Source organism: Entelurus aequoreus, linkage group LG10 (genome assembly GCF_033978785.1).
Source record: "Entelurus aequoreus isolate RoL-2023_Sb linkage group LG10, RoL_Eaeq_v1.1, whole genome shotgun sequence".
NCBI classification, from domain to species: Eukaryota; Metazoa; Chordata; class Actinopteri; order Syngnathiformes; family Syngnathidae; genus Entelurus; species Entelurus aequoreus.
The window spans coordinates 39,006,973-39,019,472 of record NC_084740.1 but is presented as its reverse complement, the minus strand read 5'-3'; the positions used below and the strand labels follow the sequence as shown (position 1 = coordinate 39,019,472).

Here is a 12,500-nt window from a genome sequence, read left to right as displayed (position 1 = left end):
TTATATATATATATATATATATATATATATATATATATATATATATATATATATATATATATATATATATATATATATATATATTAAAACAAACAAAAACAAAAAAATATATATATGTATACTTATTTTGTTATTTATACATTTTTAAATCAATTTTTGAAAATTATGATTCAATTTATAATCAGGATGAATAAGAATCGCAAACCGGATGTGAATCTATTTTTTTTGTGCACCTCTATCAAATTTGTCGACAATTGCATTGAATAAAAATCTGTGAGCACAATTTTTTTAAATTACGGGGGGAAAAATATATATATATATACGATTTTTAAATATTGATTTTAATTTTTAAAAATTCAGAATATTAAAAAATATATATAAATATATATTATAAAAATATACATACAGTTTTTTAATATATATATTTATTTATTTTTAAAATATATGATTCAATTTATAATCAGGATTAATAAGAATCATAATTCGGATGTGAATCAACTTTTTTTGTGCACCCCTATCAAATTTGTCGACAATTTCATTGAATAAAAATCTGTAAGCAAAATTTGCGTGTTTAAAAATTCAGTTTGTTAAAATACATTGTTTTAAAAATTCTGTGCAGAAATATTCGTTGCTTCAAAACTCGAGAACCACTTCCCGTAAGTCGAGATGAGAGCAATGGATCCTGTCTCAGAAGGAGCCAAGTTAGCAGTCACATTGCACGGGTCTTACCAAAAGGCAAGTTATGCAGCACTCATTGGCTCCTTCTGAGACAGGATCTATTGCTTCAGTCTGAGTTTACCGAAAGTGGGTCTTGAGTTTTGAAGCAAAGAATATTTCTGCACTTAATTTTTTTCATGCTGTATTTTTACACACTAACATTTTAAAAGCACTGTATTTTCACAGACTGAATGTTTAACCCTCCAATGTTTTTGTTTATTAAAATAGTCAGCCTAATATAATGTAAAAACAATTAAGTTCACAGAATTTAAAGGGAAAAAAATAAGTGTCCAAAAAAAAAGCTATCAGAATAAAAGACACAAATTAACCTCAATATATATGTGACCTTTATATATATAATGTGTCAATTTGTTCTGCACTCCATTAGTCGGGTCTTACTGGTGTATGGCTGCCAGGTGACCAGAATGCTGCCGAGAGGAGAAAACTGCAGCAGGATGGTCTTCGGAAGGTCAAAGGTTGCCACCGGGGAGCCGTCTGACGTTTTGACCACTGAGACACTGATGGAGCAAAAAGAGAAAATGCAACAGCGTGTCGGTGCGCAGGCCTTTAAAGAGCTTATTTGGTTCTGAGCCAGTCAAGAGATAGTTACACTTGTCCATTGCACCAAGCGAACAACGCGCCGTCTCTGCTGAATGTCACACACTTGCTCGCCGCTTTGTCCCTGTTACACACACACACAATGAGATGCAAGGTGATGACATCATCAATGACGTCATTGGTGACCAGGTAACCTGTGGAAGGGGGTGTGCTCCTTGCATGATGGAGGTCCACAGAACAGAGACGTTCCACCTGATCCACGCACTGAAGAAGAAACACACAATCAAGCGTCAATCAAATAAGGTTTTTTTGAATGAGGTTCGTGAAAGGGAATACAGTTGGGCGATACCAGAAATGTTGGTATCGATCCGATACCAATTAATAAATGTAAAGAAACAAGTTTAACGAGTTTGTTTGACTACGTAGGAAACTCGTGTGAGTTTTAAATAGAGACCGGACACCAATAGAGGGGATTTTTATACAGAAATGGTGGCAAGTGAACGCTACAGGAAGCCACATGGAAAAATGGAAACCAACCTGCTAACAGCGGCACTGGGGGCGCCATGTTCACGTGTGACGGAAGTGGAAAGGACTTTGACCGGAAATGCGTCACCGGAGGCGGGTCGTTCGGTGCCACGTCAGCGTTGAACCCGGGTTTTGTGACACGTATTTTACATAAAAAGTGCAAAGTCGATTAATTCCTCATTGATATATTTTTAAAAAGAGCACACTAGCCATTAGGTCATTTGAGTAAACATTTATTTTATTTTTAAAAGTGATTTTGTCATTGACGATCTCTTTTGACAACTCCCACTTCTTGTTTCCAAAATAAACGTCCCATTAAGTCCCCTGTGGAAAACACAAACATGTGCTGACGAATCGAAATTATATTCCCGTGCTGCGTGGTGACCACTAACACAACATCCACTATACTATATGCGCACTATCATCTAAGAAAACATTACATTGGAACAACACTTTCGTATTTTGAAGGCACATACCGGAAGTTGCAATGGGACACATTTTAACTTGACGCAGGAAGCTGCGGTAAAGGGGGCGGGCTTTAAGCTTTTTGAGTACGTCGACAAGGCAAGAGGAGTTCTCACTTCCAGCGACGAGAGGACCAAACAAACAAAACAAAACGCAGCTCACCAGCTAACTAGTTAACTAGCCAACTAACCAGCGGCTTTGTGGGCCCAACGAGAAGACAAGATGGTGGCCAAGCAGAGGATCCGAATGGCGAACGAGAAGCACAGCAAGAACATCACTCAGCGGGGCAACGTGGCCAAGTCTAATGTGAGTCCGACCCGTCAAACCGGTACCAGATGGGGCAGATCATGTTCCCTCGCCGATTGAAAAGAATCGATTGATGAACGTTAAAACACAAAGACGTTGTCATGACAACGGGACTTGTTTTTCTTTCAGAGGAACCTGACTGAGGATAAAGGTGTCGGACCTTGGCTGCTGGCGCTCTTCGTCTTCGTGGTCTGCGGTTCTGGTAAGTTCTCAGGAAATGACACAAGACAGACAGATATACATCGCACATTGACATTTCCCAGCCTAGAAAGTTTCTTAAACATGTTTTTTTTTCTTAGTCCATGCATGCTAGAAGCCCCGTCCTTGTGTTGTGACGACATGTGGGCGGGGCTTGGCCCTGTCCGTGATGTCAAGCTGTGCCATGTCAAGCTAACTTGACAAAGTCCATCACCAATTAAACAAATGTTGTTTTTTTGTCCGCAGCCATTTTCCAGATCATCCAGAGCATCAGGATGGGCATGTAGTGATGACGTCATCACACTCGCTGACCAACCAAAACATTCCTGAACTTTGACCTGCGACCCCCCACCCCCTACACACACACACACACACACACACACACACACACACACACACACACATCTTTTCTTATAACACACGTGCACAGATGCTCTCTCCCGCTCTTCGTGTTTATTCAAAGTGTCGCCGCCGCCGACCTTGTCACTGTTTGTGCCTGTGTTTACATGTGCCTAAGCCCCGCCCCCTCTGATTGGCCCCTTATCAGTCCAGACAGGGGGCGGGGTCAAAGTGCGTCTGTGTGTTCCGAGGAACAAAATGAATGTGCGTGTGTTTGAGAGTGACAATAAAGTTTTCACCTGAACACAGCCGCCACGTTCTCGTCTCCACCCCGTTTTCCAGGGATGACGTCATCACGCCACGCTTGATGACATCACAACGTTTGAGCATGCCGCTTTTAGTTCGATGTATGGACTGGAAATCTACACACACAAAAAAAACGGGACAAGATAGGTCCCGTTGCCATGGTAACACCTTGACTGTCCTGCTTCCGTACGACCAAAGTTCTGGTCTGTCCTCGTTTTATTGTTGCAGAGGCGCACAGAAAGGCCTCCATGACGACGGGTCGTTCCCACGGCGACCAAATGTTTGCCGGCCTCGCTCATAAAGGAAGTGAAAGCGGATGGGAAGAGGTAAATATTTGACACTTGGAGGTAGCAAAGAGTCTAGACATGAGGTCACATGACTTCAACGATGTAGCTCCCAAGCTAACGTGCTAACGAGTATTTTTTTTTTTTTTTAACTTTTGTGACCTCAGTTACTTCTCACGAGAAAACGCGGTCCTCTGTAGGGGGTGCACGAAAACATCGATTCACATTCAGATTGCGATTCTTATTCGTCGCAATTCTAAATCAATGCATTATTTTTTTTTAAATACTTTTTTTTTGTAAGAATTAATTTTAAAAGAGAAATTTTTAGGAGCTTTTCTAGCCTGTAAACTGTTACGAAAAAGTTGTATTGTAAAATTTCCATGATAATTATTATACTAAATAATACATTGCCTAAATTAGCTTGAATTGAGAATAGTGTAGTTGATCGTGTTCATTATCTCTGTTCTAAATCGATTCTTCATTTCCAAAAATGTATTTTATTTAATTTTTTAATAAGCATTTATTTAAAAAAAAAAAAAAAAAATGTTATAGCTTTTCTAACCTGTAACCCGTTTTGAAGTTTTCTTACAATTATACCAAAAAATACATTGTGAATTACTTTGACTCAAGAATCGTGTTGTTGATTGTGATTCTAAGTCGATTCATAATTTTCAAAAATCGATTGAAAAATTTTTTTTTTAAATTATAAGCATCCATTTTTAAAGATGTTTTCATAGCTTTTCTAACTTGTAACCTGTTTTGAAAAGTTGTTTTACAATTATACCAAAAAATACATTGAGATTTAATTTGACTCGAGAATTGTTTATTCATCCCGATTCTAAATCGATTCGTAATTTTCAAAAATAGATTAAAATGTATTTATTTTTTATTATAAGCATCCATTTTTTTTAAAGACGATTTTATAGCTTTTCTAATGCTAATTGAGTCACTAGAGAAAAGCACTATATAAATATAATTCACTTCACTATTCATCCCGATTCTAAATCGATTCGTAATTTTCAAAAATCGATTTAATTTTATTTATTTTTTATTATAAGCATCTATTTTTATAATTACATTTTCATAGCTTTTCTTACTTGTAACCTGTTTTGAAAAGTTGTATTACAATTATACCAAAAAATACATTGAGATTTAGTTTGACTCGAGAATTGTGTTTATTCATCCCGATTCTAAATCGATTCATAATTTTCAAAAATCGATTTAAATTTTTTTTTTAAAATTTATTATAAGCATCCATTTTTTTAACGTTTTCATAGCTTTTCTAACCTGTAACCTGTTTTGAAAAGTTGTATTACAATTATACCAAAAAATAAATTGAGATTTAGTTTGACTCGAGAATTGTTTATTCATCCCGATTGTAAATCGATTCATAATTTTCAAAAATCGATTTAAATTTTTTATTATTTTTTATTATAAGCATCCATTTTTTTTAACGTTTTCATAGCTTTTCTAACCTGTAACCTGTTTTGAAAAGTTTCATTACAAATATACCAAAAAATACAGTGTGAGAATTAGTTTAAATTGTTGATCGTGTTTATTCATCCCAATTCTAAATCGATTCATAATTTCCAAAAATTGATTTAAAAAATTTATTGTTTTCTTTTTTTATAAGCATCGATTTAAAAAAAAAAAATTTTTATAGCTTTTTTAACCTGTAACCTGTTTTGAAAAGTTGTATTACAATTATTATACCAAAAAATTCATTGAGAATTAATTTGAATCGGGAATCGTGTTGTAGATCCTGTTTATTCATCCCGATTCTGAATCGATTCATTATTTTAAAAAATAATTCTAAAAAAATAAAAATATTTTTAAGAGAATTAGATTTTGAAAATGTTTAAGAGCTTTTCTAACCTGTTTTAAAACGTTTCATTATACAGTTGTTACAATTATGATACCAAATAATACATTGTGAAAATTAGGTTGAATCGAAAATCGTGTTTATTCATCCCGATTCTAAAACGATAGCTAATTTTCAAAAATCGATTAAAAAATTTTTTTAATTTTTTTTTTACGAGAATCAATTTTGAAAAATATGTTTTTATGAGCTTTTCTAACCTACAACCTGTTTTAAAAAAGTTTTATTACATTTTATTACAATTATTATACCAAATAATACATTGTGAGAATCGTGTTGTTGATCAGGGGCCGTACTTATCAAGCTTCTAAGTCCTGAAAATTTGCGAAATTTAGTCCTACTCTCAAACTTAAGAATAAAAGCTTTTTATCAACGTTCTTAAGTCTAAGAATCACTCCTACTCTCCACGATATTTAAGAGACCTTCAGAGGTGTCTTAAGTGGTTAGGAGTTGCCAGCAGGGGATGGTACTGAGGCGAGAGACGTGCGCGAACGTTCATCTTTGTTTGATGACGAGCAGCTGATCAAACGGTATCGTTTAGACAGAGCAGGTATTATTTTTGTCACAGATTTAATAATTTTTGATTCCTTGTTGATTTCTGCATGTGGCTGCAGTGGACTAGTATATATAGAGCCACCCACACCAGTTTCAAATTAGTTGCCTAATTAATGAATTGGAAATAAAATGTTATGAGAGTAGCGTATGTGTGTGGCACACACATACGCTAGGTCAGTGTTTTTCAACCTTTTTTGAGCCAAGGCACACTTTTTGCGTTGAACAAATGCGGAGGCACACCACCAGCAGAAATCATTAAAAAACGAAACTCAGTTGACAGTAAAAAGTCGTTGTCGCAAGTGTTGGATATGAATTCAAACCATAACCAAGCATGCATCACTATAGCTCTTGTCTCAAAGTAGGTGTACTGTCACCACCTGTGACATCACCCCCTGACTTATTTGGAGTTTATTGCGGTTTTCCTGTGTGTAGTGTTTTACTTCTTGTCTTGCGCTCCTATTTTGGTGGCTTTTTCTCTTTTTTTGGTATTTTCCTGTAGCAGTTTCATGTCTTCCTTTGAGCGATATTTCCCGCATCTACTTTGTTTTAGCAGTCAAGAATATTTCAGTTGTTTTTATCCTTCTCTGTGGGGACATTGTTGATTGTCATGTCATGTTCGGATGTACTTTGTGGACGCCGTCTTTGCTCCACAGTAAGTCTTTGCTGTCGTCCAGCGTTCTGTTTTTGTTTACTTTGTAGCCAGTTCAGTTTTAGTTTCGTTATGCACAGCCTTCCCTAAGCTTCAATGCCTTTTCTTAGGGGCACTCACCTTTTGTTTATTTTTGGTTTAAGCATTAGACACCTTTTTACCTGCACACTGCCTCTCGCTGTTTCCGACATCTACAAAGCAATTAGCTACTGGCTGCCACCTACTGATATGGAAGAGTATTACACGGTTACTCTGCCGAGCTCTAGACAGCACTGACACTCAACAACACATCATTTGCAGATTATAATTACTGCTTTGCAAAAACTATTTTTAACCCAAATAGGTGAAATGAGATCATCAGAGGACAAATTTCACCACATCTAGTGTGTGTGTGACAATAATTGGTACTTTAATCTTTAATTTAATCTCCCACGGCACACCAGACTGTATCTCACGGCACACTAGTGTGCCCCGGCACATGCACAGTGGTTGAAAAACACTGCGCTAGGTTACAGCATGTGAGGTGAGTGACGTCAGTGAGTGTGTGGGCGAGAGAAGAGAGGGAGCGGTATTGTGAGTGTGAGCGGGGACTAGTTTGTTTTGTGTTGGATTGGCTGTGTGCAAGCAATCAATAAAGCAAGATTTGCAACTAATCGCCGGACTCATCATTCACTCTAAAGTTGTCCGCTGTGGAGACCCACTGCCGGGTAAAGTGAAGGGTGTTGCCCCGAGCATACATCCTGGAGAAGTGTCTCCCCTGCCTCTTTGTTACGGTCTGGGAGCAGGAAGCAGGAAAAGTGCAACAAAAAGGAAACATTTATTTTTGATTCATTGCCAATATTGTTTGTTTGTTTTGTATTATTTTGTAGTTTATTGTCAAAATATACACTCCCATTGTCCACTTAAATATTTCTAAGATATTTCTTTATTCTTAGACAAGGGATTCCCTTCCGTGATTGGTCATTTCTATGGACACAGAAATGACGTCACCTAAAATTCCGTTTACGGCACATAGTAATGTCGTAATTCAGCTCTGAGTGTGACACTTAAGATTCAGTCCTACACTTCGCTGAAAGTGTGAGTAAGACGCTTGATAACTAACTTTTAAGTGCAGCTTTCAGCGAAGAATTTATTTACTCTTAAGTCAACTCTTAGCAGACTTCTTAGGAGTAATTCTAAGAAGCTTGATAAGTACGGCCCCAGGTTTATTCATCCCGATTCTAAACTGATTCATATATTTCAAAACGCAATGTAAAAAATTATCTTTTTTTTTATGGGAATTAATTTTAAAAAATATGTTTTTGAGCTTTTTAACCTGTTTTGAAAAATGTTCATTACAATTATTATACCAAATTATACATTGCAAGAATTAGTTTGACTCAAGAATCGTGTTGTTGATCCTGTTAAGTCATCCCAATTCTAAATCGATTCATAATTTCCCAAAATCAATTAAAAAAATACAAGTTAAAATTTTTTTTTTTTTTTTAAGAATCCATTTTTAAAAATCTGTTTTTATAGCTTTTCTAACTGGTAACCTGTTTTGAAAATGTTTTCTTACAATTATTATACTAAATAATACATTGCCAGAATTAGTTTGAATCGCGAATCGTGTTGTTGATCCTGTTTATTCATCCTGATTCTAAATATTTTCAAAAATGTTACATTTTTTACATAAGAATCAATTTTCGAAGATACATTTTTACAGCTTTTCTAACATGTAACCCGTTTTGAAAAAGCTTCATTGTAATTATACCAAATACTACATTGCAAAAACTAGATTAAATGGAGAATCATGTTGTCCATGGGGTTTATTCATCCCCATTCTAAATTGATACATCATTTTAAAAAATCTAATAAAAAAATATATATTTTTTTTAGTGATAATCCATTTTTAAAAATACGTTTTTAGGAGATTTTCTAACCTGTAACCTGTTTTGAAAAAGTTTTATTACATTTTATTACAATTGTTATACCAAATAATACATTGTGAGAATCGTGTTGTTGATCCTGTTTATTCATCCCGATTCTAAATATTTTCAAAAATGTTAAATTTTTTATGTAAGAATCAATTTTCGAAGATACATTTTTACAGCTTTTCTAACCTGTAACCCGTTTTGAAAAAGTTTCATTGTAATTATACCAAATACTACATTGCGAAAACTAGATTAAATGGAGAATCATGTTGTCGATGGGGTTTATTCATCCCCATTCTAAATTGATACATCATTTTTAAAAATCGATTAAAAAAATATTCTTTTTTTTTTTATAGTGATAATCCATTTTTAAAAATACGTTTTTAGGAGATTTTCTAACTGTAACCTGTTTTGAAAAAGTTTTATTACATTTTATTACAATTGTTATACCAAATAATACATTGTGAGAATGGTGTTGTTGATCAGGGGCCGTACTTATCAAGCTTCTTAGAATTACTCCTAAGAAGTCTGCTAAGAGTTGACTTAAGAGTAAATAAATTCTTCGCTAAAAGCTGCACTTAAAAGTTAGTTATCAAGCGTCTTACTCACACTTTCAGCGAAGTGTATGACTGAATCTTAAGTGTCACACTCAGAGCTGAATTACGACATTACTATGTGCCGTAAACGGAATTTTAGGTGACGTCATTTCTGTCTCCATAGAAATGACCAATCACGGAAGGGAATCCGTTGTCTAAGAATAAAGAAATATCTTGGAAATATTTAAGTGGACAAGGGGAGTGTATATTTTGACAATAAACTACAAAATAATACAAAACAAACTAGTCCCCGCCGGCACTCACGCTACCGCTCCCTCTCTTCTATCGCCCACACACTCACTGACGTCACTCACCTCACGGCCACACACATACGCTACTGTCATAACATTTTCTTTTCAATTCATTAATTAGGCAACTAATTTGAAACTGGTGTGGGTGGCTCTATATATACTAGCCCAATGCAGACACATGCAGAAATCAACAAGGAATCGAAAAGTCTGTGACAAAAATAATATCCGCTCTGTCTAAACGATACCGTTTGATCAGCTGCTCGTCATCAAAAAAAACAACAACATTGTTCCGCTCCCTGAACGTTCGCGCACGTCTCTCTCGCCTCAGTGCCATCCCCTGCTGGCAACTCCTAACCACTTAAGACACCTCTGAAGGTCTCTTAAATATCGTGGAGAGTAGGAGTGATTCTTATACTTAAGAACGTTGATAAAAAGCTTTTATTCTTAAGTTTGAGAGTAGGACTAAATTTCGCAAATTCTCAGGACTTAAGTGTAAAATGGCACTCTAAGAAGCTTGATAAGTACGGCCCCAGGTTTATTCATCCCGATTCTAAACTGATTCATATATTTCAAAATGCAATGTAAAAAATTATCTTTTTTTTATGGGAATTAATTTTTTAAAATATGTTTTTATGCACTTTTTAACCTGTTTTGAAAAAGTTTCATTACAATTATTATACCAAATTATACATTGCGAGAATTAGTTTGACTCAAGAATCGTGTTGTTGATCCTGTTAAGTCATCCCAATTCTAAATCGATTCATAATTTCCCAAAATCAATTAAAAAAATACAAGTTAAAACTTTTGTTTTTTTTTAAGAATTCATTTTTAAAAATCTGTTTTTATAGCTTTTCTAACTGGTAACCTGTTTTGAAAATGTTTTCTTACAATTATTATACTAAATAATACATTGCCAGAATTAGTTTGAATCGCGAATCGTGTTGTTGATCCTGTTTATTCATCCCGATTCTAAATATTTTCAAAAATGTTAAATTTTTTACATAAGAATCAATTTTCGAAGATACATTTTTACAGCTTTTCTAACATGTAACCCGTTTTGAAAAAGCTTCATTGTAATTATACCAAATACTACATTGCAAAAACTAGATTAAATGGAGAATCATGTTGTCCATGGGGTTCATTCATCCCCATTCTAAATTGATACATCATTTTAAAAAATCTATTAAAAAAATATTCTTTTTTTTTTTTAGTGATAATCCATTTTTAAAAATACGTTTTTAGGAGATTTTCTAACCTGTAACCTGTTTTGAAAAAGTTTTATTACATTTTATTACAATTGTTATACCAAATAATACATTGTGTGAATCGTGTTGTTGATCCTGTTTATTCATCCCGATTCTAAATATTTTCAAAAATGTTACATTTTTTATGTAAGAATCAATTTTCGAAGATACATTTTTACAGCTTTTCTAACCTGTAACCCGTTTTGAAAAAGTTTCATTGTAATTATACCAAATACTACATTGCGAAAACTAGATTAAATGGAGAATCATGTTGTCGATGGGGTTTATTCATCCCCATTCTAACTTGATACATCATTTTTAAAAATCGATTAAAAAAATATTCTTTTTTTTTTTTTTAGTGATAATCCATTTTTAAAAATACGTTTTTAGGAGATTTTCTAACCTGTAACCTGTATTGAAAAAGTTTTATTACATTTTATTACAATTGTTATACCAAATAATACATTGTGAGAATCGTGTTGTTGATCAGGTTTATTCATCCCGATTCTAAACTGATTCATATATTTCAAAATGCAATGTAAAAAATTATCTTTTTTTTATGGGAATTAATTTTTTTAAATATGTTTTTATGCACTTTTTAACCTGTTTTGAAAAAGTTTCATTACAATTATTATACCAAATTATACATTGCGAGAATTAGTTTGAATCAAGAATCGTGTTGTTGATCCTGTTAAGTCATCCCAATTCTAAATCGATTCATAATTTCCCAAAATCAATAAAAAAAATAAAAGTTAAAAACAATAATTTTTTTTAAGAATCCATTTTTAAAAATCCGTTTTCATAGCTTTTCTAACTGGTAACCTGTTTTGAAAATGTTTTCTTACAATTATTATACTAAATAATACATTGCCAGAATTAGTTTGAATCGCAAATCGTGTTGTTGATCCTGTTTATTCATCCCGATTCTAAATTAATATTTTCAAAAATGTTACATTTTTTATGTAAAAATAAATTTTCGAAGATACATTTTTATAGCTTTTCTAACATGTAACCCGTTTTGAAAAAGTTTCATTGTAATTATACCAAATACTACTTTGCGAAAACTAGATTAAATGGAGAATCATGTTGTCGATGGGGTTTATTCATCCCCATTCTAAATTGATACATCTTTTTTAAAAATCGATTAAAAAAATATTCTTTTTTTTTTTTTTAGTGATAATCCATTTTTAAAAATACGTTTTTAGGAGATTTTCTAACCTGTAACCTGTTTTGAAAAAGTTTTATTACATTTTATTACAATTGTTATACCAAATAATACATTGTGAGAATCGTGTTGTTGATCAGGTTTATTCATCCCGATTCTAAACTGATTCATATATTTCAAAACGCAATGTAAAAAATTGTTATCTTTTTTTTTGTGGGAATTAATTTTTAAAAAATATGTTTTTGAGCTTTTTAACCTGTTTTGAAAAATGTTCATTACAATTATTATACCAAATGATACATTGCATGAATTAGTTTGACTCAAGAATCGTGTTGTTGATCCTGTTAAGTCATCCCAATTCTAAATCGATTCATAATTTCCCAAAATCTATTTAAAAAATACAAGTTAAAACAATTTTTTTTTTAAGAATCCATTTTTAAAAATCTGTTTTTATAGCTTTTCTAACTGGTAACCTGTTTTGAAAATGTTTTCTTACAATTATTATACTAAATAATACATTGCCAGAATTAGTTTGAATCGCGAATCGTGT

The 12,500-nt window shown here is 33.4% G+C and overlaps 3 protein-coding genes across 4 annotated transcripts in view; 1 reads left to right on the top strand and 2 right to left on the bottom strand.

Moving 5' to 3' along the window:
- Nucleotides 1–1,908, bottom strand: part of eif2a (eukaryotic translation initiation factor 2A) — a 31,920-nt gene extending 30,012 nt beyond the window's left edge. The window contains exons 1-4 of the mRNA XM_062060807.1: nt 1,813–1,908; nt 1,470–1,539; nt 1,328–1,399; nt 1,117–1,235 (exon numbers count right to left, since the gene is read on the bottom strand). Of these exons, the coding sequence (XP_061916791.1) occupies nt 1,117–1,235; nt 1,328–1,399; nt 1,470–1,539; nt 1,813–1,840 (289 nt within the window). The 5' untranslated portion in view covers nt 1,841–1,908. The remainder of the gene's footprint in view (nt 1–1,116; nt 1,236–1,327; nt 1,400–1,469; nt 1,540–1,812) is intronic.
- A 427-nt stretch (nt 1,909–2,335) lies between these two features.
- LOC133658600 (stress-associated endoplasmic reticulum protein 1) lies at nt 2,336–3,173 on the top strand. The gene is made up of 3 exons (XM_062060808.1): nt 2,336–2,571; nt 2,701–2,773; nt 3,016–3,173. The coding sequence occupies exons 1-3, from the start codon at nt 2,488–2,490 to the stop codon at nt 3,054–3,056; spliced, it is 198 nt and encodes a 65-aa protein (XP_061916792.1). The 5' UTR covers nt 2,336–2,487; the 3' UTR covers nt 3,057–3,173.
- Nucleotides 3,174–11,535: 8,362 nt separating this feature from the next.
- Nucleotides 11,536–12,500, bottom strand: part of mmp23bb (matrix metallopeptidase 23bb) — a 10,539-nt gene continuing 9,574 nt past the window's right edge. For both annotated transcript variants that reach the window (XM_062060805.1, XM_062060806.1), the window contains exon 8: nt 11,536–12,500. This exon is cut by the window's right edge and continues 647 nt beyond it. The gene's annotated coding sequence lies outside the window, so the exon portion shown is untranslated.

Excerpts from the sequence above, each read along its gene's own strand:
- LOC133658600 (XM_062060808.1), top strand. The coding sequence starts at position 2,488 with ATGGTGGCCAAGCAGAGGATCCGAATGGCGAACGAGAAGCACAGCAAG. Across the intron at positions 2,572-2,700 it reads GCAACGTGGCCAAGTCTAAT|AGGAACCTGACTGAGGATAA; the intron begins GTGAGTCCGACC and ends TTTTTCTTTCAG. Across the intron at positions 2,774-3,015 it reads CTTCGTGGTCTGCGGTTCTG|CCATTTTCCAGATCATCCAG; the intron begins GTAAGTTCTCAG and ends TTTTGTCCGCAG.